At 52.5% G+C, this 22,790-nt stretch overlaps 2 protein-coding genes across 12 annotated transcripts in view; one reads left to right on the top strand and one right to left on the bottom strand.

The window, feature by feature from the left end:
- Positions 1-315: 315 nt before the first annotated feature.
- On the bottom strand, positions 316-17,638 carry LCMT1 (leucine carboxyl methyltransferase 1). Of its 2 annotated transcripts, XM_059861643.1 has the most exons (11): positions 17,483-17,638; positions 16,430-16,521; positions 15,789-15,910; positions 13,705-13,781; positions 12,887-12,948; positions 6,744-6,846; positions 5,474-5,594; positions 4,725-4,826; positions 3,953-4,044; positions 2,734-2,831; positions 316-1,100 (listed from the first exon to the last, which is right to left on the bottom strand). In XM_059861643.1, the coding sequence occupies exons 1-11, from the start codon at positions 17,557-17,559 to the stop codon at positions 1,078-1,080; spliced, it is 969 nt and encodes a 322-aa protein (XP_059717626.1). In that variant the 5' UTR covers positions 17,560-17,638; the 3' UTR covers positions 316-1,077. The 2 variants fall into 2 exon arrangements, with proteins under 2 accessions (XP_059717626.1, XP_059717627.1); XM_059861644.1 differs by lacking the exons at positions 316-1,100; positions 2,734-2,831 and having other exon boundaries at positions 3,954-4,292.
- Positions 17,639-18,034: 396 nt separating this feature from the next.
- ARHGAP17 (Rho GTPase activating protein 17) overlaps positions 18,035-22,790 on the top strand; it is a 45,005-nt gene continuing 40,249 nt past the window's right edge. For 9 of the 10 annotated variants that reach the window (XM_059862141.1, XM_059862133.1, XM_059862134.1 and 6 more), the window contains exon 1: positions 18,035-18,161. In XM_059862141.1, coding sequence (XP_059718124.1) covers positions 18,109-18,161 — 53 coding nt within the window. In that variant the 5' untranslated portion in view covers positions 18,035-18,108. The remainder of the gene's footprint in view (positions 18,162-22,790) is intronic. The other variant, XM_059862142.1, reaches the window with a different exon arrangement.

Here is a 22,790-nt window from a genome sequence, read left to right as displayed (position 1 = left end):
TGGGGTCATTTTTAACCCCTGAAGGAAAGGTCATTTCACAGCATCCCAGAAGGGTTGGGGTTGGAAGGGACCTCAAAGCCCACCCAGTGCCACCCCTGCCATGGCAGGGACACCTCCCCCTGCCCCAGGCTGCTCCAGCCCTGTCCAGCCTGGCCTGGGACACTGCCAGGGATCCAGGGACAGCCCCAGCTGCTCTGGGCACCCCTGCCAGCAGCTGCTTTAAAAAATACTCCTGGTGAGGCATTGCCAGAGAGGAAAAATGTCACTAAACCAGCTAGAAACTGCTCATGTCTAGCAAGGAAGATAGGAGACAAATTATAAATACTAAACATTTATTATTTTTCTCATAGGAAGGTTGCAAGATTCAATTTCAAACAACAGGACAAGGGTTTTCATTGCTGTTGGGATTTTGTTTTGCTTCTTTTTAGGGGAAAGAGAGAAGGAGGAACTGGTGTAAAGATACTACCAGAAGCAGTGCAAATTGAGATTCATTTCTTTCTTCAGCATGCCAGTGCTGAAACCACAAGCTAAGCCCTTCCCAGTTAAATCAAGTCTCTTCTCCAGTTTCTTGTACATCACTGAACACACTCAGGGCCCCCCTCCTCCTCCACCCTCCCCCTCCAGAGCTCCCAGCAGTGACAGCCCTGCAGGGCACTGAAGCCTGGAGAAGAGAACACTTCATCCAAATGAGACCTGGGCAGAACAGAAACGCACAGAATTCCCTCCTGCTCAGCCAGCCCCAGCTTCCTGCCACAAACACGTGTTACACAGCCACAAAAACACACAAGAGGCAAATCAAAGAACCCAAGAACACCTGACTTTCAGTTTTAAACTAAGGAAGGCAAGCTTTGAACAGGAGTTACTGACACCTTGTGCAAGTCCACTGTCGAACAGTGGGAACGGGGGGCAAGTCCTGCCCACAGAAAATGTTCCTTGAATCCACCCAGAGGCTCCAGGCCGTCCCAGCAGCAGCACCAGGAGTGTCCCAGCCACAGCCCGGGGCTGGCACGTGCAAATCCATCCTCTCCAGGTCCTGGCCTGAGCCCTGAGCTCCCCAGGGCTCCCTCCCTGCAGCCCTCAGAAGTCGATGTTTGCCAGACCTGAGTGAAGACAAAGAGGGATTTGGGGCAAGAAAGGAAGGTTTATTCTTACCCTCACTGCACCAAGGTCCCTTACACAGCAGGAAAGATGCTTTCAGAGTTATTTCATTTTTTTAAACTGAAACATAAAGGATTTGGTGTGAGGAAAGCAGGAAACAGGTTGGGCTGTACTTTTTAACCCTTTTCTGATTGTGATGCAGCAATTGATTTGATGAAGTCAATTTGCAGGAGCACTGGAATTATTCATGGCAGAAGGAACAACATGAATGTTGTTCAGGAACCTCAGGGTCTGCCCACGAAATGAGGAAGAGAAAGCAGAGCAAAGTACCATTCATGAGGGCAGTAAATTCCCACAGGATAAAAAAGCCCTGCTTGAGATTAAGGCACAGCCATGTCCACTGGACACTCGATTATCCCCTTTGAGATCTTTTGTAACTGCTAGGACACCTCAGCCTCAGCTCCCCAAACTGTCCTTTCCCTAATCCCAGCAAGGAACAGTGCTGAGACCCCCAAAACTGGAGCAGGTGAACTTTTGGGCCTTAGCTCCTCTACCACGGGCTGGGTGCTCCAGTCACCACTTTCAGCCTGAAGAGATCCAAGGCAGAACCTGGGCTCTGGAGCTCAGAGCTCTGGAGCATTCAGGAGAGCACCAGCACAAGCAGCAGCTCTGCCACAGCAGCAGCAGGGTGCTGAGGAGCTCCTGTACCAGTTTTTATTTGAAGATCTCCTTTGAGCAGCTCTGTCAGAGGCTGTGCTGCCCAGCCAGGCTGCAGAGACCAGATCTATTCCCATTTGCTGGGGAGCAGTCAATAAATAAAATCTGCTCTTGGGTACTCGGTCAGGAGCAGGGAAAGGGCAGAGAGGATGAAGGGGAGGAAGGGATTCAAGTGGCAGGCAGAGTTTTTCTGGAAAGACTGAAGTCCTGAAATTGCAGCCAGAAGTAGAGACAAACTGTGACTGCAGCAGAGCTGTCTCTGTAATCTGGACAAATAGAGGCTGTGGCCATCCATGCCTCAGCCAAGCAACAATTCCCCTCATTTTATCATTTCTGGAGCAGCAGCAACACCCAAATGCTACAGAAAACCTAAATCAAGTCTCTCTCTTTGACTTCCTAGAAATCCCAGTCCAGGAGAGACAGAATTTTAAGAACAAAAGAACAGGTAGAAGAGCTCATCTCAGAGGGAATATTCTTCCCTGGGGAGAAAGCAGCGAGGAAAACTTCAGTGTCAGATGGCTGCAAATGGGGACAGTGCAGAGAAGGCTGGGATAAGCAATACAAATTTATTTTTGTGTTGTCAGGACACTGTGCCTTCATATACCGTGTGCCCATATGGCACTTCCCATGCATGGGATTTGTAAACCTTTCAATTAGCACTGATGGGATACAGCAGGCAGTTATTTAAAGGAGCCCACACTGCATCTTCTGGTGGAAAAATTCCAGCTCCCCTGTACTGGACAGGCTTCCCACTTGGATGCCCAGAAACCCTGCAAAGGCTGTGGAGGAGCAATGCCCAGCTGGGAGGTGCTCCCAGCCCAGGGAGGAGCAGCAGAGCCCTGGACAGGGGGGTTTGAGGTACCTGCTGTAACATCCCAGCCCTCCCACAGCACATTCCCAGGGCCTGGAGGACATTACCCAGGTTGCTGCTGTCCTTGGAAGCCCAGCAGATGCAGTAGTGCTGCATGAGCTGCTCAAACAGTTCCTTTTCATCCAGGAATTCAAGGGCTTCTATTCTGCAGGAATAAAATAAAGGTCGGGATTTGAGCTGGACTCTCAGCAGAATTTTTACTGAATTGTTCACTCCATGGGAGTGAGAACTGTGGCCAGAAAAGCAGTCAGCTCTGCAGGGAATAATTACAGGTATTGTCCATGATGCCAATGTATGGAACAGGTGACCCACAGGGTGCTTCCAACTCCTCATCCCTGGAATTCCCTGTTCCAGGGCTCATCTGGGTAACCCCTGACAAACACCACTGAGGCTCTAAGGGGCAAAAGTTCCTCAGTGCACTCCCAGGTGTGAGGTGCTGCAGAGGAGCACTCTGGGAAAGACTTTTCTAAAGAAAAAGCATTTGCCTCACTGATTCTGGAGGACAGAGTTTACATAACCCTATTTCCTGGCATGTGGAACAAGTGCAAGGAGCTGAACAGATCCAGGGTAGCCAAAAATGCTGCAGAGAAAGCACGAGCTCTGTGTCTCCACCAGTGCCATATGGTCCCACCACACACCCCTGTTCCTATTTAAACCACCTCTGATTTCCACTCTCACCTGTTCACTTCCAGGCTCTGAGAAACCCCCACAGGTGAATATTTTGACCAAGGTAACTTGCTCAGCTAATTCCAACTATGAATGACTCACAGCAATTCACATTTCACATTACATCCCTAAGAACTTACTCCTCAAAATTTCCCACTGTTTAGCATTTAATGCAGAATATGAACAAATTCCAGGCAGAGCAGTGACTGTTAAACAGCCTTTAGTCCCTGCTCTGAGTTCTGCAGACCCAGCAGTCTCCCCCTCATGATTTCAACGTGTCATGGTCTAACCCCAGCCAAAATCTTCACAAGGAACATCTTGGGGACTGCAAAAACTCACCAATTTCCGTGGCATCTCCCATCTGCAAATTCCTGTCAGGAGATGCTTTCTGTCACACCCAAATAAGCCATCACTACTCCCAGCCAGCTCCTGGCAGTGTTCACCCTCTGGATCATCAGTCCAGGCATTATCCTGGGGGCTCTGCAGAGCCTCAGGCTCAGGAGGGTTGTGCCCCCCTGGGCAGCACCAGGGGATGCCAGGTGCATGGGAAGCACCTTGGAAATGGCATCTGAGGATGGCCTTGGGGCCCACAAGTGGTACCTTTTGACATCAGCCTGTGGCAGGAAGCTGTACACCTTCATCATGTCCACGGCATGGGCGTTGTCCCAGCCACTTCCCAGCAGCCGCTCCCTCTGGAAAACAAGGGCAGCTCAGCTCCCCCAGGCCTCCAGGGCAAGCACCAGAGGCCAGCTTCTCCCCCTGAGCACCTCACTGGGATTGACCTGTCCTTTGAAGAGCTCCCAGACTGCTCCCTAAGCGAGTGCTGTGATCTCTGCAGGGCCAGGCAGGGCTGGGCTCTGCCCACGAGGTTTTGTGCAACCACTGACATCCAGCTAGCAAAGAGAAGCTCTGGGGTGACCTAACTGTGGCCTGCCAGGACCTGGAGGAGCCAACAAGAAACATGGAGAGAGACTGTTTAAAGGGATGGAGTGACAGGGAATGGCTCCCACTGCCAGAGGGCAGGGATGGATGGGAGATTGGGCAGGAATTCCTGGCTGGGAGGGTGGGCAGGCCCTGGCACAGGTGCTCAGAGCAGCTGGGGCTGCCCCTGGATCCCTGGCAGTGTCCCAGGCCAGGCTGGACAGGGCTTGGAGCAGCCTGGGACAGTGGAAGGTGTCCCTGCCATTTCAGGGGTGGCACTGGGTGGCTTTAGGGTCCCTTCCAACCCAAACCATGCCCCGACCCCACGGTAACGTTGCCAGCAAAGGGCTCAGTGCCTGCCCCAGCCTGCCCTGGTCCCTGCTGAGCCCCAGGGCACACTCAGAACTGCAGGCAGGTTAGCAAAGCTCAGGGTCAGCCCTGTGCCCCTCACCTGGGAGTCCAGGGAGCTGCAGAGCTCCACCCCAGCCAGGTTGCAGTGCCGGCGCTGCAGGTTCTCGATCATGATCTGCCCGAAGCGGTCCCTCATGTTCACCTGGGACACAAGGACACAGCAGTGCTCCCCTCCCACACAGCACAGCCTGCCAAACCTGGCACTGCCTGCATCACAAAGTGCACGGGGTGCCAGTGCCCCTGCCCCAGGGAGCCCGGGGCTGGCAGCACAGCTGCCTCTGCTGCAGCTCCCAGCCCCTCGGCTCAGCTCTCCAGCAGGGATTTGCAGCTTGGAAGATCCTGTCACCAATTCCTGGAGCCACCTAGCTGCCCCGAGGCAGTGCTTTACTTCCACAGGAGCAGCAGAGTTCATGCTGATGTGATTTTTGCTCCACTTTGCCAAAGAACACAGAGGTAATTATGTAATGTTATACAGCCAGAGCCAGCACTCAGCATCGGCTCTTTTTGCTCTGCTTTAGCTAAATCAATATTCTATGGTTTTTTCCACGTATGGATTAAGTCTCAATTATTTTGCTTCAACATAGTCCAGAAATTGTCTTTCAGAATAGCTGTATTTTCTCTACAATGAGCTAACCAAGCTACAAGTTAAAACACATTACTCCAGAAATTCAGCAGAAACTGCTGTTTCTACAAAAGGACATGGCCCACTCTCATTCCTCAGCAACTCCCACCTACGAGAGCAATTTTAATGACAACAATGCAGGTCTAAAAATGCCCCTTTGGTTCTACCTGCTCATAATTGATAACCATGGCCACGGGGAAGGTGCTTGCTGCCCACTTGAGCAGGCTTGCAGACTGCTGGGGGGTCATGTAAACCAGCACACACTCGGCCACCAGCAGCGTTGGCAAACTGTAAAACAAAACCAAAGCAGAACATGATTTCCAGCACAGGAACAAGAAAAATCTGCTAAGGATTGTGAGCAAGCAAGTCACTCCATGTCTGCACAGTTTCCTGAAAGAGCTCCATCTTTTATGAACTAGACTCTGAAGACTGAATGAAATCTCTTCATCACATTGACTCAAACTGGGCTCTCTGGCAGCTGTGAATTAATGAACCACAGGAGCCTCCTGTGAACCAGAGGTTTTAGGGATCAATCTCCCCAAAAGCCAGCCCTGAGCACAGAACACTGTGCATTCTCTAAGTCCTCTCTGACAGCAGGAACTGGGGTGTGTTACAATTCCCTTTGTGCCCTGTACACACAGCTCACAGTCTTGTAGAGATCAGTGAAATCAGGCATTAATTACAAACAGGAAAAAAAAAGTTTTCTCTTTAAAAAAAGTTCTAGGAAGAATTTTAATTAGACAAATTTGTTCAGTATCTGTAAAACAATCTTCACATATTATTATCTAACAAAATGTAATCCATAGCTTGCACGTTGCCTCTTCCCCCTCCATCCACAAAACAACAAAAATAGACATCTACACAAGTGATTTTCTTCTCAATTATTGAGTTTGCTTTTAATTGCTGGAATGAAAGGGGAAAAAAAGTCACTAGAAGCAGGAGAAATTCCACAAGGAGCAGCAATGTAGGCAAGCAAGGCAACATTTCAGAGGATGGAAGTGTAAAGAATTAAATGGCAATTTGATGCATTCTGCTTCCCCATATGCTCTCTCCCACCCAGCCAGATCGCTGCTATTTATATTGCTTCCATTTGAAAGGTCTGTCCATCATCCACTCAGAAACTCAACTCCTGCCCCCCCAAAGCCTCGTGTTGAACAAGAGAACCCAGGGGAGCTTTGGGATTCAGATCCCAAGGACGCCACTGCAGCCCCACCAAAATGTTTAGGAAGCAACAGGGGTTTAAGAGGAGGCCACAGGAAAGAACTGGAGAGCTGAAACTCAGAAATCACAGAATGCTGGAATGGTTTGGGTTGGGAGGGATCCCAGAGACCAGGCAGTGCCCCCCCTGCCATGGCAGGGACACCTGCCACTGGCCCAGGGCTTCCACGAGCCCCACTGAAAAACCCCCAAAAGCCAGTTAAAGCCCTGTGATCTTACTGTGTGTCCAAGCTGTGCTTCCTCAGCTTTTCCTCCAGATCTGAGGAGGAGCGGAGGTCTGCTCCTACTATGGAATATCGACTGGAGTCCAGGCTGTGGGAATCTGCAAGGCAAATGTGGAGAGGGATGTGGAGTTATCAATCAAAAACCCTGCACAGGAGCACATGAATTGGGAGCTCTGTTACACCAAGCTGTGAGCAGCCAACTCTTCTTTCCAAACCATGAATTCCCCTCCTGGCTGGGCTTTCCAGTGCTCCATCACCACCAGACCCTGCACCGAGCCTCCTCTGCCTCTGCAGCCACGCTGAAGCAGAGAGGTTAGCCCAGCTGTTACCATGGTTTCCAGCAATGCAGAGAGAAGAAAAATGGCAAGACTAAAGGCAGGGTTTTTGTTTTGTTTGGGGAGCCTTCTCAGACTGCCCCATGTACATAGGAACTACATAAAAGTACATCAATTTCTGGAAAACTAAGCTAAGTGGCAATATTTCAAATATTAACAGCAGATATAGCTATATAAATGAACTGAATATGTAGTTATATAATAAATATGGGGAGCAGCCAGAGACTTGGGGCCAAAAAAAGTTATCATTTGGACTTCTGGTATGATTTAGTGGTGGTATTTAAGGAAAGAGTCAAATTAGAGAGGATATTCTGATTTTGCTGATATTCCCCTGGGATATAACAGGATTCTGTGGGTGCTCCCCACCGTGAGGGAGGGATAAATCCAGAGTCCAAGGAGCCCCTGCCATCCTGCCACAGCTGGGAGGAAGCAGCAGAGCCTCTTGCCATCAGTGATTGTGGCACCCAGCAGCAATGAGCACCCAGAGGAGCCCAGTGCCCAGAGGAGGCACTTCCCAAGTATCCATCAAAGCCAGCCAGAGCCAAAGTCCTGCACAATACTGGGATGGCTCTGGAGAGGACTCCAGACCTCCCTGGGTAGCCCTCTCCAGTGCCTGGCCACCCTTTCCATGGAGAAATTCCTCCTGCTGTCCAACCTGAGCCTCCCCTGGCACAGCCTGAGTGAGCAGAGAAGTGGCTGAAGGGGCAGGATGAAAGGGGTTTCCACTTCAGGAGAGGGGAACAAAACAGCTGGGGACAAGTGTGGGATTCCCAATGACTCCAACAAGCAGTGATCAAACAGCCCAGAGGATGAATCTCTGTTTGGTTTGGAAGTGGCACTAGCAAGGAAAATAGCTGCCATTCCAGCAACACTCGGGAGCAGATCCAGGAATCAGCAACAGTTCAGAAAGAGAGTTACAAGGGAAGAAAAGAGAAAAAAAACTTGTGCAGCATGTTGAATGATTCAACATTTTGAGTCAAGGCTTTTTCCATGTGCATGTTCTGTAATAGCTTTACTACTTCCCACACCCTTCTATTTAAGTGATTACATCAAGGCCATGATAATGGCATCAAAAAAAGCCACCCAAAAACCCCACCACACACAGGGAAGTGTTTAAATAGGGACTGGTTTCTGTCCATGGATACGGCACAGCGAGCGTCAGCCACCACAATTAGGAGGGAATTAATGCCAGCTCCCTGTCCAGCTTCAGAGGCTGGGTCACACAAATACATCAATAAAGAAAGAAATAAAAGCCAGAAATAAACCACCAAACTTTCTAAGTGATCCAGGAGAGAAGGAGCACAAACACTCCAAGGTGGAAGTAAACGTGCCTTGCTCACAGCTCACTGATTTGAGCATTTTTATCACAAAACCCTGAATTGGTTTGGGTTGGAAGGGACCATAGAGACCACCCAGTGCCACCCCTGCCATGGCAGGGACACCTTCCACTGTGCCAGGCTGCTCCAGCCTGGCCTTGGGCACTGCCAGGGATCCAGGGGCAGCCCCAGCTGCTCTGGGCACCTGTGCCAGGGCCTGCCCACCCTCCAGGGAAGGGTTTCTCCTCAGAATCTCACCTAAACTTCCCCCTTTTCACTCTGATCATACTTAACTAGGCAAACCTCAACTGCTCCATCACCTCCCCCTTAGGGAGCACACACTGACTGCAGGGCAGTGGCAGCTGGGGACAGCTGGAACTGCCACTGTCCCCAGCCTGGAGGCCACAATCCATCCACAAACATCCCAAAACCTGCTGGGACACGCTCTGGCACCAAGCCCTCCCTTCCTGCAGGGCTGGGGGCTCCTGGGGCCGTGCTGGGCAGGGCAGGGCTGGACTGGGATGCTCCCTGAGGGTCCCTTCCCACTCAGGATGTTCTGTGAAGAGTGAAGTGAGCAATGTGCTGCCCAAGGCTGAGCAGCCTTGCTGCAAATGGATTTCACAGTTCCTGCCCATCCACAGGGCAGCTGGAAAAGGAAAACCCAGTTCCAGCTTGGCAGCATGCTCACGTGGTCCCCATTGATTTCCTCTGAGAACAAGAGTTTGTTTAACCTGAACTGCTTCTGTGTGTGTGTTCAAACCCCTCTGCTCGGTCTCACTGCAGTGCTGTGGCTCAGGCCAGCTGCCCCAGTGCTGGCACAGCCAGTGACATTTGGTGGCTTAAACCACTGCCAATCCCACACTCCAGGCACTAATTCCTACCAGGCCCCAGCACCTCGTGCTGTTTTTCAGTGAGGCTGTTTGGTTGGGTGTTCTCCTCCAGAGCTGCCCTGGGGGTCTGTGTGCTGCTCACCCTCAGCCAAAGATCCTCTCTGTACTTGGCTGAAATGAAGGTTTGAGAAACCCTCACACCAAACTCAGATTTAATTGGAGAAATACAAGGGAGGGGATGGGGAAGGGGGGAAGGATGAGCCCCCACCCACCTCCCCCAGCCAGGGCACAGGTTCAGCTCTCCAGGGATGATCAACAGAGAATGCTCTGCCCTGGGCACACACCAACCTGTGTGGATATTGTCCATGGCTCTGGCACACAGGTAAGAGCACAGGTGGCTCAGATTTCACAGGCACAGAACAAGACAAGCCTGTAGTAAGTGAGCAGGAGCTGATTAGAGCTGCCTTTTGACCTGACCACCTCGACTCTTTTCTTCCCAGCTGTGTTAGAGCTGCTGTGCTGGAGGGAGGCCCCAGGCCCTCCCTGCTGCCCTGACCCAGCTGCTGGGGCAGCACTGCAGCCTCCAGGCACACCAAGCTCTTCCTCTGCCTCAAGAACTCAGCTTCCTCCTCTTACTCTCTTCTCACATCAGTGCAACAATTTCCTGGAGGTTTTCCAAGAGCCAGCATGCAGGATACTATTGACTCCCAGTGATTTCACGAGGATTTTCGTGCTAAGGTATCTGTGGCAGCTTTACAGAGCAGCAGCCCCTGCAGCCTGCTCTCCCCAGCTCGAGCTTCACTCCAGCAGGCACTGCCACACCCTCAGCTTGTCCAGGGTCAGCTCTGCAAGGCCCCCTGACACCTACACTGGGCCACAAGAAAGTCTGGGCATGAAAGAACCAAGTGCCCCAGCTGGCCCAGACAGGGCAGGAGGTGTGAGAGGCACACAAAGGAACAGTCCTGGCATGACAGACTCAGGGTGAGCAGAGAGAGGGCCTGAGTGGTGCCAATCCACAGCAGCACGACTCAAACCAAAATTCCAAACAGCCCAAAGAAAGCATTCCTGGTGTACAGAGCAGGAGTGTGACTGGTGTGGGGAGGCAGGCACAGGGAGGGACAGGATTCCAAACCCTGAGTAACCTTTCCCCACCTGGCCATGCTGCTCCCTGTGCCAGGTGGTAATCCCAGAATACTGCAGGTCTAACACCTGTACCAGGTCAGAGCAGAGGTGTCCCTGGGATGAGCCCAGCCTTCCAGAGGCCAACAGCAGCTCCAAAGGGAAAAGTCAAAGAGAGGAAACATCTGCTAACACTGGCACCAAGTTGTTTTCCAGCTCTTTCTCAAAAGTACTTGGAATTGCTTTGAATTCCTGGACCATGACTGAGCTCATACTTTCATCCATCTATTTATTCTAATACCCAGATCCTGCAGGAAGGCAGCAATAATCATTTACATGTGAGGCACAAACTGTTTTCCCCCCCATGTGCATCACTTTCTATTAATCCACATTGAAATCATCATCAAGTCACTAATTTCACAAGATACTTCTACAGTTCTTTACCACTCTTCAGAGTTTGGATTTGCCAACAAGCTGCCACTTACTAATCACTATTTTCCCAATTTTTTCTTAGTGTTGAACAACAACATACCCTCAAGCACAGATCTCCCTCTCCTCCCTAACAAAAATGAACAACATATGCTCGCCCTCCATCCCAGCTCCTCATCCATATGAGAACCATTCCCTCCCCACAGCCACTGTGCCATTTCTTTGGCACACTTTGGCACGGGACACAGTCAAAACACATTCTTGAAATGCAGGCACTGGGCTGATGTCCTTTTCCAACAGCTAGGTTGACTCAGAGAACTCCAACAGAGCTGGGAAGCACAGCTGACCTTTCCAAGGCCACGGGGGCTCCTTCCCAGCACACCCTCCCTGTGTTCCACTAAGGCTGTCTGCCAGAGCTCCTATGATTTGCTCACTAGGGACATCAGTCCTGCTGGCTTGGGGCTCCCTGGATCCCCCCTGGAGCCATCTGAGGCACAGCCTTCCAGCTGGAGAGTTGTAAATGAGAGGGCACAGACCAAGCAGCAGCTGAGGAATTCCTTGTCAAGTCCCTTTAAACCTGTGAGAACTCTCTGCTCATCTGTTTGCTTTATCCACTTCTTCCAGCACCTCTCCTGCTGGCACTTTAGTTCAGTTCCCTTAACTGACCCTAAGCCAGAGTTCTCAGGGCTCCCACTGGATCTCCTGTGCTGGGGCAGCTCAGACTGGAGCTCCACAGCCCCTCCAGCATCCCCCCATGTCCTGGCCACTGCCACAGCCCAAAGCTCCCAGTGCAGCAGAGCCCCCAGAGCAGGGAGCAGGCTGTGACTGAAGCTCTAACACCAGCCCAGGGAAGCAGCTCCAGAGGAACCAGTCCCACCAGCAGAGCCCAGTGCAGTGGCAGCAGGCTGTACAGACTGCAGCAGTGCAGGCTGGCAGCTCTGCAGGAGTTCTGCTGCCCCAGATGGAGCTGCAGCTCCTCAGGAACACAAAGCCAGCCCAGCAGGGACCCAGGGCTGCCCTGGGGCAGTGCAGGTGCAGCAGGTCCCCCGGGGCCAGATGTGCCCCAGCAGGGCCTGCTGCAAGCCAGGGGTCCCCAGGAGCCCTCTTCTCACCTGGGGCTCTGGGCTTGAGGGGCCAAGGAGAACTCTGCCCTTGGAAGGACACCTGCAGGGCTGGGAAGGGAAGAGCAATAACGTGCAGCAGCAAAACCTGCAGAACGTGCCCAGAGCCTGGGCTGGAGCTGTGCCCAGGGAAGGGCACAGGGGTCCCAGCAGGCCCTGCCAGGGTCACACTGCTCACCCAGAGCAGGAGCTGGGGGCATGCAGGCATTGCTGCCCCTCCTGAACTGTCCCAGGCAGCTGCTACAGCTCAGCACCTGCACTGAGAACATGGGCTCAATGGAACCAGGGGATTTCCCACAGGTAAAAGGTTTTCAAGTGTGCTCCTGACACAAACACACAATTATAGAATGACTTGGGCTGGGAGGGACCTTAGAGATCATCCAGTGCCACCCCCTGCCATGGAGGGACACCTTCACTGTCCCAGGCTGCCCCAAGCCCTGGCCAGGGATGGGAGTACACAACCTTCTGCTCCCTAGTGAGGGGAGAAACCAAGAGACTACAGCCACATCACAGCACCTGAAATTATTATCCTTTAAATACTAAAATGGAACCAACAGCACTGGCTGATGAGCCTGGACTGTACAGGCTGTGTTTCTGCTGTGAAAACTCTGCTAAATGTAAAGATTTGTGCTCCTAATGAGACAGAAAGCAGATAAACACTCAACAGATATTTTAATCCAGTATCCATGCCTCTCTGTAGCACTTTTTCCTTTCCTGTGACAGAAAAGGAGCTACATATGAGAGAAAAGGAAAAAACCCAACAACTTTCTGCCAGAATAAAACCACTTAAAGAGAAGACATTTCTAACATGACACAGAACAAATGGGCAGGAGTCTGTAAGAGAAGAAAAAAGCCTCTTTTCCCTCCCAATTCTCTGTCCAAACAGCATTTCAAACATTAAAAGCCTGCCCACATAGCAGAACAAAATGATCAGAAAAGTTTTAAAAGTGCTGCAGTACATCACTGACTGAGTTTGAAGATGACTCACCTATTAGAAGAGAGTCCCCTGAATGGGATTCCATAATTGGTTTTGACAGGGGAGGTTTTGATCTGTGGGAAGAAGGAAGAAGCATCTCAGAGCAGTTAAGCCTGTTGAACAGTGTGCTTACAGCTTTTATCTTAACATATATATATATATATGTGTGTGTGTGTGTGTGTGTCAAGAGCAGCTGAGGGAATATCTCTGCCCTCTGCTGGAAAGGAAAACCTTTGCAAGTCTGCTGAAGTTGGAGCTGACTTTTATACACAATTTCTTTAATTCTGAGAGAACCTTTCAAGAGAAATCCAGGCACTCTGTCACGTGTCCTCAATAACCCAAGATGGATTCATTCCAACAGGACATTCCCAGCTGTCCTGCTTCCAGCTGAACAGGCACATCTGGGAATTCAGCAGTTAGAGAAGATTTCATCACCTCTGACTGCCAGGACACTGTCCCTGCCACACAGCAAGCTCTGCCTGGCTCCCCAAAGCTTCCAGCCACCCCCTTCTGCAGCTGGGACAGTGGCTGCAGAGCCTGCCTGCACCATGAGCCTTTATTTTCTACAGGCAGTCCTGGAATGGTTTGGGAAACCACCTCAGAGCCCAGCCAGTGCCACCCTGCCATGGCAGGGACACCTCCCACTGCCCCAGGGCACTCCCAGCCCTGTCCTTGGGCACTGCCAGGGATCCAGGGGCAGCCCCAGCTGCTCTGGGCACCTGTGCCAGGGCCTGCCCACCCTCACACCCCAGAACATGAAGAGTTTCTCAGCAGAGATGAAATAATGGCCCTGGCTGGCAGCCAGTCTGCACAGCTGAACACAGACTTACTTGATATTATGTATTTTTCTTGCAACGATCATTGGAAAATCCACTTCAAAATATTTCCTAGGGAGAAGATTTTCATCCTGGGAATTGCAGGAAGACACTAGAGTTAGGGACACTCAAGTTTTACATGCACAGGACAAGACAGAACCTCAAATCCTGAACAGTTCTGGTTTGGCCTGCACTGCCATTTGTAACAGTGCTGTAACAGTGTCCCACAGCTTAAAACCCAACAAAAACCAGCTGAGAGACATCAGAATGCCCTCTAAGAGCTAAAGAAATCATTTGTCACTTGATGCAATCACAGAGGCCCAGCACAGCTGAGATGGGAAGGGAGCCCTGGAGTTCATCCAGTCCAGGCCCTGCCCAGGCAGGGTCACCCAGAGCAGGGGACAGGAACGTGTCCAGGTGGGGCTGGGATGTCCCCTGAGAGGAGAAGGACTCTAACCCCAGACACAGCTCAGTGAACACACCCAGCCTGTGCTCTGGAGCTGTGGGAGAGCACAGCACAGCAGACTGCCACAGCATTGAGCAGGATTTTCAGGCCAGCCTTCCAAGGGAAGAACGGGAAGGTTTTGCACAGGCTCACCCAGACAGGGACCAGACTGCAGCTCCCCTCCAGCCCACAGCCAGAGCACAGGCACAGCAGCCTGCCTGGACTACACAGAGGAGAGAGCTCCTCATTCCAGGCTGGCAGGATTTCCCAGCCTGGTGGAGAAGCTGTGCCAAGTCTGTCCCTTGCAGCAGCCCCGTTGTGATGGATGCTGCTGCTCGTGCTGGCTGTCACCCCGTGGCTTCCTGAGATGAAACCAGCACTCAACACTCCAGGAACTGCCTCCCAGCTTCTGCACATTCAGTACACCACACCTGCTCTCTGCAAGGACAAAGAACTGGAATTACAGGCCCCACTTCAGCTCTTAAAATCACTGTTACCAAAACAGGATTGGGCAGAGCTTTTATAGAAATGCAGGTAAGAGAAAAGCTTCACATCTCAGGAAAAAAAAAATCAGAATTGTCTCCTTTCCACTGATGGAATACAATAAATTGTGACCAAGCAAAGTGCTCCTCAGGCTTCCCTCCAGAACCCAACTTTACCCATGTAAACGCTAGTGAGAAGACAATTCACTCAGAGGTGTGTTCACCCAGAATGATACCATCAAACAACCCCTGAGTAACTGAATTTCCATGAATTACACACACACAAACACTGTTATATATGGAGCAGGGTGCCCAGAGCAGCTGGGGCTGCCCCTGGGGCCCTGCAGTGCCCCAGGCCAGGCTGGACAGGGCTTGGAGCAGCCTGGGATAGAGGAAGGTGTCCCTGCCACGGCACTGGAAGATTTTCCAGATCCCTTCCAAGCCAAACCACTCTGTGATTCCACGATTTACACAAATAAACTCACAACTGGAATCCCAGGGGGCGTGGGGAAAGTGTGGCAGCAGGTCAGGGAGTGCTCCTGCTCCTGCACTCATCCCTGGAGAGCTGCAGGGTCCAGTCCTGATCCCCACCAAAGACAAGGAGCTGCTGGAGAGGGTCCACAGAGATGATTTGGGGTCTGGAGCATCTCTGTGATCGGGAGAGACTGTGGGAGCTGGGCCTGGTCAGTGTGGAGAAGGGAAGGCTGAGAGGGGATCCCATCAATCCACACAAATCCCTCCCAGGGGTGTCAGAGGACGGTGCCAGACTCTGTTCAGTGACAGGATGAGGAGCAGTGCCCAGAAACTAAAACACAACAAGTTCCATCTTGACATGAGGAAGAACCTCTTTCCATGACAGAGGAAAGAGCAGAGCCCTGACATGGCAGAGCCCAGAACAGCTGCCCAGGGAGGGTGTGGAGCCTCCCTCAGGAGACATCCCAAACCCACCCGGACACCTTCCTGTGTCACCTGCTCCAGGTGACCCTGCCTGGCCAGGGGCTGCACTGCATGATCCCCAGAGGTCCCTTCCCACCCCAGCTACTGAGGGGCTGTGTGGGAGCCCCTGCTGGGCTGCCCTGAGGCACAGAGGCAGGCTGCAGAGCCCAGGGCAGCCCCTCAGGGGTCCCCCAGCCCCATGTCCCAGCCAGGCCTGGCCCTGCAGCCCTCGTTACCTTCAGCCTCCAGAACAGGGTGTCCATGCCAGCCCCAAGATTGACAATCTGAGAGTTGCATTCTGTCTTCTCCAGGAAAGCCTTGATCAGGTAACTGACCCCGTGCACTCGAGCATAATAACCTGCAGCACACACAGAGCTGGGGAGTCACCCTGGCACACAGCCTCCATGGTTAACACTCATGAAAGGTCCCCAGGCAGTCTGCAGGATCAATAATGCCCTCTTTTCAACTACCTAAGGGCTTTTGTTTTTCTTTTTTAATTACAAACAAAACGCCATGCACTGATAAAACCCAGCTCCTTGGGTAAATAGAAGTTTTAGTCAAGTTTCACCTCAAGCAGAGCAGAATAATTCTACACTTGCAGAGACCCAACTGTCCTGGGTCAAACCAACATTTCTGACTGCTGTGAGGAGATCTCCACACTGGGACACACAGAGACAGCCCACTCAGAACCCAGAAAGCAAAGGAAGAGAGTTTTGACTCACAGATTGATATTTAAAAGATCAGACACAGCATGGATGGGATTCCTGCTGTGAAGAAACCTCCTCTCACTCTCTCACATATTCCCTGCCCCCCAACTCCCAGGGTGCAGAGGTTCTGTCAGGACAGGTGAGGTGTCCCCATCCCTGTTCCAACTTGCCTCTGTTGATCTCAGGTGCCTTCCTTTCTTTGGCTTGTCTCACAAAATGCTGGATGTAAGGGTCCTTCCAGTAGCCAACACTCACAGCAAACCTTGCAGCAGCAGGGAAAAGAGAGAATTATGAAATAAGGCCCCCAGAATTTACCCTAAAAGATACACAGGCTGGATAGGTCGCTCTGGCCTAGGCGTGCACATGCAGGCACGGTTTAAAAATCTGTGCCATGTGTGGAACTACTTGAATTAAGAGGTTATATAAAGTTTAGTTAGAAATTTTAGCTGTTATCATGTTCAACAAGCATGCTTTCAATAGCCTCTTCACTACTGGATGAAATTTTGCGAGCAAAGACCCAAATCTCAAATATTCCCTCCTGGGGGACCCAGGAGATGAACTGTCTGTCTCCAGCTCCTCAAGCACACAAGCGAGGCTTTACTTCTACCTGCTGTACATGACAAGGGGTTTGCACTGATTCCAGAGCTGCCACATCAGTTCAGCACAGCGCTGCTCTGTTGGAACAGAACTTATGGCTTTTACAGCTGACTCCCCAAGGAACACTCTCCACCCAACACACCATCTGCTGCTCTAAAGCCCAAAGGACAGCCCCACAAAGAGAGAGGCTAAATTCACACACCAGGGCAGTGACACCCATCCCCTGCCAGTGCCCATCCCGGCGGGAGAAGGAAGGAGACGGAAAACCGCCAGCCTGGTTCTCCCTCAGCTCCCAAACCCGCCGTTAGCACCGGGCAGCGCTCCGGGGCAGCGCCGCGGGCCGGCTCAGGACGGGCCCGGCGGGGTTTGGGGCAGCTCGGGGCGCACCGCGGCTCCCGGAGCGCCCCGCTGCTCACCGGGGCTTCACCCACGCACACACCGGGACCAGCTGCGAGCGTGACCGGGCCCTGCGGCCGATCGAGCCCGGGGCGCACGCACTGAGCTCCGGCACCGGGACGGGGCCGCTCCCGCTCTTCTACAGTACCGCTCCCGGGAGACGCCCGAGCCTCGCCCGCCCACTGCCCAGCCCCGCCGCAGGGAACACCGGCCCGGCCTGGCTCCGGTACCGTTTGCAGACGGACGCGTCCTCGCAGGTGCCCCGCACCGCCTCGTCCGCCTCGTCGGGGCCGGTGGCGGCCGCCATGGAGCGCACGGGGCCCGGCCACTGCCACCGCCCCTGCGGTCCGCCCCCCGCCGCCTCTCATTGGACAGCCCCCGCCGGAACTCGGCCTCCATTGGTCCGTGAGCTCATGGAAATGCACAGCACCCAATGAGAGCCCGCGGGATGCAGCACCTCGCCCAGGAAGCGGCGGAAGCGCAAGGCGAACTGGGAGTAGTAGTCCGGGAGCCGCTCGGCGGTGGCAGCGCGGATGCGGCGTTGCGGCTGTCCGGCACCGGGCGGCCCCGCCGGGGGGCTCGGCCCGACTGCCCCTCGTGAAGCAGCAGCACCCGGCGCCAGCGAGCGAGCGGCGCAGGAAGAACCGTGGCGCTGAGCAGCAGCGCCATCCGGGCTGCGGGCGGGACATCCGGGCCGGGGGCGCCGATCACGCGCGGTGCGGGTGGAGGGCAGGGCCGGAAGCGGCGGGGGCCGGGCCGGGCCGCGCCGGGCGGGCGGTGCTGGGGCGGCGGCGGGGCCGGGGGCGGCCGGGGCAGAGCGGCGGGGCCCGGGCAGCCCGGGGCAGCGGCCGCCGCCATGAAGAAGCAGTTCAACCGCATGAAGCAGCTGGCTAACCAGACCGTGGGCAGGTGGGCGGCGGCGCCGGGCGCGGGGGCTGCGCTCCGCGGCCGCGGGGCCGCTCGGGGGAGAAGCTCGGGGGAGGCACGGGGAGCGGCGGCCGCGGGCCATGGGGGAAGGCTCGGTCCTCGCCGTGCCGGGGCTCTGCCTCGCCCGCCCGGGGTCTCAGCCACGCCGGGATCCCGGGGCTCCGCGGGGCCCTCGGGGGTCCCGAGCCCCTCCCGGGCCCCCGGGGCCATTTGCATCGGGCGCTGCTTGTCTGCGCCCTGGCGGCTTTCGTTTCCTCTCTGTTGAGCCGTTTGCTCCGTTTCTGCTTTCTCTCCCATCTGAGGACGCTCCCGAGAGTGCCTCTCCAGGAGTTCTCCTGCCTCCCAGGACTTGATTTTAACAAAAGCAGCAGGAGCCCTGTGGGTGCGATTGCCGCCGCTTTCCAGCTGTCCGAGTCTGGAAGGTTTTTAACTCGGCTGGGCAGTAACAAATCTGTGCCCAGACAGGCAAGTGCCCTGCAGCAGCGGCTGTCCCCGAGCTCAGCATGCAAATGTCACCACACTGCTTCTCTGGCAGAGATCAATGCAGAAACTTCCTTCTGCTTTTCGTGAAGATTTAATTTGAAAATCAGTTCTTATGTTGAGAGTATACATTGAAAGTCTGTACTGGTGCTGATAGTATGAAGTTATTATCTGAGTTTATGTCTTGGTGGCCTCCTTTCCAAGAACTCCCTCCACGGGGTGTTTGTTTTCCTTGGAGCCCACGCAGCCCAGGGCAGGTGTGCCAGCTAATAAAGCCCAAGGAGGAGATTTTTAAGGTTTGTTTTGCTATTAAAGAGAGAACAACTTCCTAACCAACCTCGTCCTCTCGTTCCCATTTCACGTGAGTCAATGGATTTGTGATGTGGGGGGATTTTTGGCATGCCCTGTTTGCTTGTGTCAGCCCCCAGCTCCAAATCCCGGGTGGAATGTGGAGCAATCCGGGCTGTACCGGGCAGGATAAACAGCTCGGGGTGCTTTGTGCTCCCGGGCCGGCTCTGGAGGAATGCAGGGCAGCGTGGAGCCGTGGGTGAGGCTGGCACTGACCTTTGCCCGGGCAGCTGGGGCTGCGGGTGCTGGGGTGTGGTGTCTGGGCAGGCTCCTGCCCCACACCTGTGCCCTGCACTCGGGGGTGCCCTGGGCACGCAGGGCTGGGGCAGGCTGCCTTCATCAAGGTGCTGACACTGCTGTCCTTGGTTTTCATTAAAAACTGTAGGAATGGCACCGAGTCATTTGGTTTTACACCTTTGGTATTCGTGAATGGTGACTGTTTTGTGGTGCTCACCTGCTGCTCCCATCTCGTGTGCTAGTCAGGCATTCCTGTAGTCACCAGGGCCTTATTTTGTTTCCCAGAGTAAAATCCCATGGCAGGGATGGCTTTTAACAGGCCTCACTTCCAGGTATCAGGGCTGAGGCTTTCAGATTTGGTTTGAGGAGCACTGCAGGGCTCTTGAAGACGTGACAGACGTTCAGCAGGATCCTACAGGCAGTAGGATATGTTCTCTTGAGTTGTAGCATGCTCTGTTGAGCTGGTGAACTTGTTAGTTAGTTTTTGACACTGGGATGGAATGAGGGGGTCAGGAGGATCCCTGTGGAAGTGTGAATGCCTGCAGCAGTGATGGCTCAGTGTTCCAGGGCCCTGCAGGGAAGGAGCTGCTGCCAGGAGACGTGGTGCTGGGAGGAATTTGGGATCTGTGCAGGGTCCATCCCCTGGGGCTGATCCCTGCCTGGCTGCTGCAGCTCCTGGTGCTCTGTTGGAAGGGGTGTCTCCTCCTGCTCTGCTTCTCCCTCCCTCTGAGGTTCCTGGGCTGTGGGAGAGCAGGGAGGAATGACACTGCCCTTCTTCCAGCCAGCTTCCCGGGCCTTGGACCCCAAATATCACACTTGGCATCAGGGAAGTAGCACCTGGATACGGGAAATTAGAAAGGATGGGCTAGAGCTCCATCAGAGCTGAGGAATGGCATTTATGAGGAGTCTGTGAGTCCACAGATGGAATTATATGGAGTTATGAAATACATGTAGGAAACTAATTAAAGGGGGGATTAGCTCAGTGGAACTGGATTCCACAATAATTAATAGATGTGTTAAATATTTTGCAGCAATTATCTCATGGATGTTCTTGGCTGCCTAAAGTGTTCAATCTGCTGCTGAGGACTTTATATTTCATATATTGGACAGATTTGTTGTCAGTGCTGCTGAGCAGAGCAGCACAAGCTCTGGGAAACCTAAAAAGTGGAATATCAGAGCTTGGGCAGGGTGACTGAGACACAGCCTGGCACTGGAGGTGGCACCACAAGGTGATCTCAGGGCAGGCTTAGCTGGGGGAGTGAACTGGGAGTCCTGGTGTGTGTAGGTGCTCATGGCATCCTAAAGGCTCTCACATCCAGTCAGAATAATTCCCAAAAAACAGGGCTGGGACCTGCAGGTGAGCAGAGGCAGGGCTGGCCAGGAAATCATCAGTTCCACATGAGCTGAATTAATGCATTGCCATAAAGTGACATCTTGCCCATAACAGGCACAGGGCTGATCACCCAGAGGAACCAGCTCAGAGCTGACTTTATCTTGAGCTGCATCCTGAATCCAGCTGCAAACAGCTGGGAAGTTTCACTTAGGCTGAAAAAATTAGCTGGGGAGGGAGTGGAGCAGAGAGGAGTAACTTTAATTCTGAGCTTCATGAATTTCAGGTGGCCTGTGATTCCTTAGAGGCCACGTGCTGGGATTGCTTTTCATGGGATTCCTCTCCTAAATCCTCTAAACCTTCTTCTCTGTGGAGGCCCAGGGCTTGTATCCACTGGGAGCAGCTGTGTGTGCTTGGCCTGGGCTGGTTTGGGATCTGCTGTCCCACAGGTTTGAGGAGGTGAGGTTGTTCCTTCCCTTGGGATGCTTCCTGAGCAGATCCTCACTCCAGCAGAGCACCTGAGTGTTAGGCTCAGGAATTGAAGTGGTGTTGTGTTTGATGTCAGCAGAGTAATTCTTCACCTCTCTACAAGGGCTTGTCTTGGTTTCCAAAATTTCCTTTTGTAAATTACAAAGGAGACAGATTTGATTAGAAGCTTGGGAATATTCTCCTTTATAGCTGCAGTCATCCCTAATGAAAATAGATGTTCAGAGCTATTGTCATCAAAGCTTTGCCCTGATACACTAATAAGCATTTGAACTACATGGCTGAGTAATTTCCATGAGGAATGAGCCCATGGAGAGGTCTGCATGGTGCTGTTTGCTTCCAGGGTTCAGGTTGGTAATTAATGACATTTCAGGCTGTGACAATCTCCACGAGTTGGGCTTCTGGCCCCAGGGGACTCGCTGCTGCTGCTGCCATCAGGTTCTTCCTTCATCCTTCAGGGGCAATCCCTCAGCACCATTCTGATTAAAAATGATTCCAGACAACTGCTGGGGAGGTTTGGGTCTGGTGAAGTCACCCAAGATCAGACAGGTGGATTTTCTTTCTGCCTTTGCTGGGAGAGATACTCGATCTGCCCTGAGGCTCTTGCAGTAATTTAAACCAGGGACAGGCAGCTCTGACTAATTAGAAATCTGGAAGAGACCAGAGAGTGCCTCAGAAGGCTCTCTGGGCTGGCTTACTGTGGCTTCTGTGCTCCTTTCCCACTGCTCAAATACAACTCCTTGTGTACAAATAGGTTTTTCCAGGCCCTGTACTCATGGCATTGCTGTGACTCACCAGGAGATTTGGAACATGGCTTTTAATAGCTTGTGTCCTGCACAAAAGTTACTGTGCTGAACTATATTTAGTGTTTCTTCAAGCCACTTGGCAATGTCCGAGTCTTGAGTTGGAACTGGAGTTGTAACTTAATTATTACATTGAACAAGTTATGTTAAAATGCCTGATATTGAAATACTGTACAGGGAGGAGCTGCTCACGTTTATCTGTACCTGGAAAACCTGCTGGAAAGCAGTAATTTCTAGTAATACCTCATGGAAAATGTGGATGGTCCAAATGATTCCTTCTTTTTCCCTGCTAAAGCATTATCCATTGGTTCTTGTCTTTCCTAGAATTGCTCTGCCTATTATTCCTTAAGGAAGGTTTTTCTGCTTCTTCATGTTACGTTGATAGTACTTTGAAACTCGCTTTTTCAGGTGTCCAGGGTGGTAAAACAAGAGTGCATCCATCTCTCTCAATACTTCCATCAATACAACATTAACCCTACAGTGCCATTTAATATCAAAGAACTTCTTTAATGTTTTTCTGGTTTTGTGGGGAGGAAAAATTGAATATGACCCCAGTGCTTGAAAATTTCTGCCTCACCCAAACATCCTTTAATAGAAGTTAAATCTGCTGAGTGTTATTTACTGGCACTGCTTGTTGTGTTTGGCAGAGGTATTTGAAGAAGTGGTAAACAGGGTGGAAATATTTCATATTTACAGGGAGTTTGCAGGTTGGCATTTGTCTCCATCGGAGTGCTCATGAAAAGAAAAATCTCATTTCAGTGTTTATAATCGTTATCTTAAGCATTTCCTGTTTATCTCCAAATGAAGTTCCAGGTCTCTAATTAGGAAATTGCATTAGATCTTTCTGGATGGCAGCTGAATCCAATGATGGGTTTAAAGGAGTCTGAGTGGATTTAATTAGGGGATGCTGTTCCTGAGCAGGGTTTG

Source organism: Haemorhous mexicanus, chromosome 17 (assembly GCF_027477595.1).
Source record: "Haemorhous mexicanus isolate bHaeMex1 chromosome 17, bHaeMex1.pri, whole genome shotgun sequence".
In the NCBI taxonomy this organism is placed as follows: domain Eukaryota; kingdom Metazoa; phylum Chordata; class Aves; order Passeriformes; family Fringillidae; genus Haemorhous; species Haemorhous mexicanus.
The sequence above is the reverse complement of the archived record's forward strand: the minus strand, read 5'-3'. Positions and strand labels throughout refer to the sequence as shown.

Coding starts and splice junctions, on each gene's coding strand:
- LCMT1 (XM_059861643.1), bottom strand. CDS start 17,559: ATGGCGGCCGCCACCGGCCCCGACGAGGCGGACGAGGCGGTGCGGGGC. Junction 15,911..16,429: donor GGCACCTGAGATCAACAGAG/GCAAGTTGGAAC, acceptor TGTGTGCTGCAG/GTTATTATGCTCGAGTGCAC. Junction 13,782..15,788: donor CCCTGTTCTGGAGGCTGAAG/GTAACGAGGGCT, acceptor TGCAATTCCCAG/GATGAAAATCTTCTCCCTAG.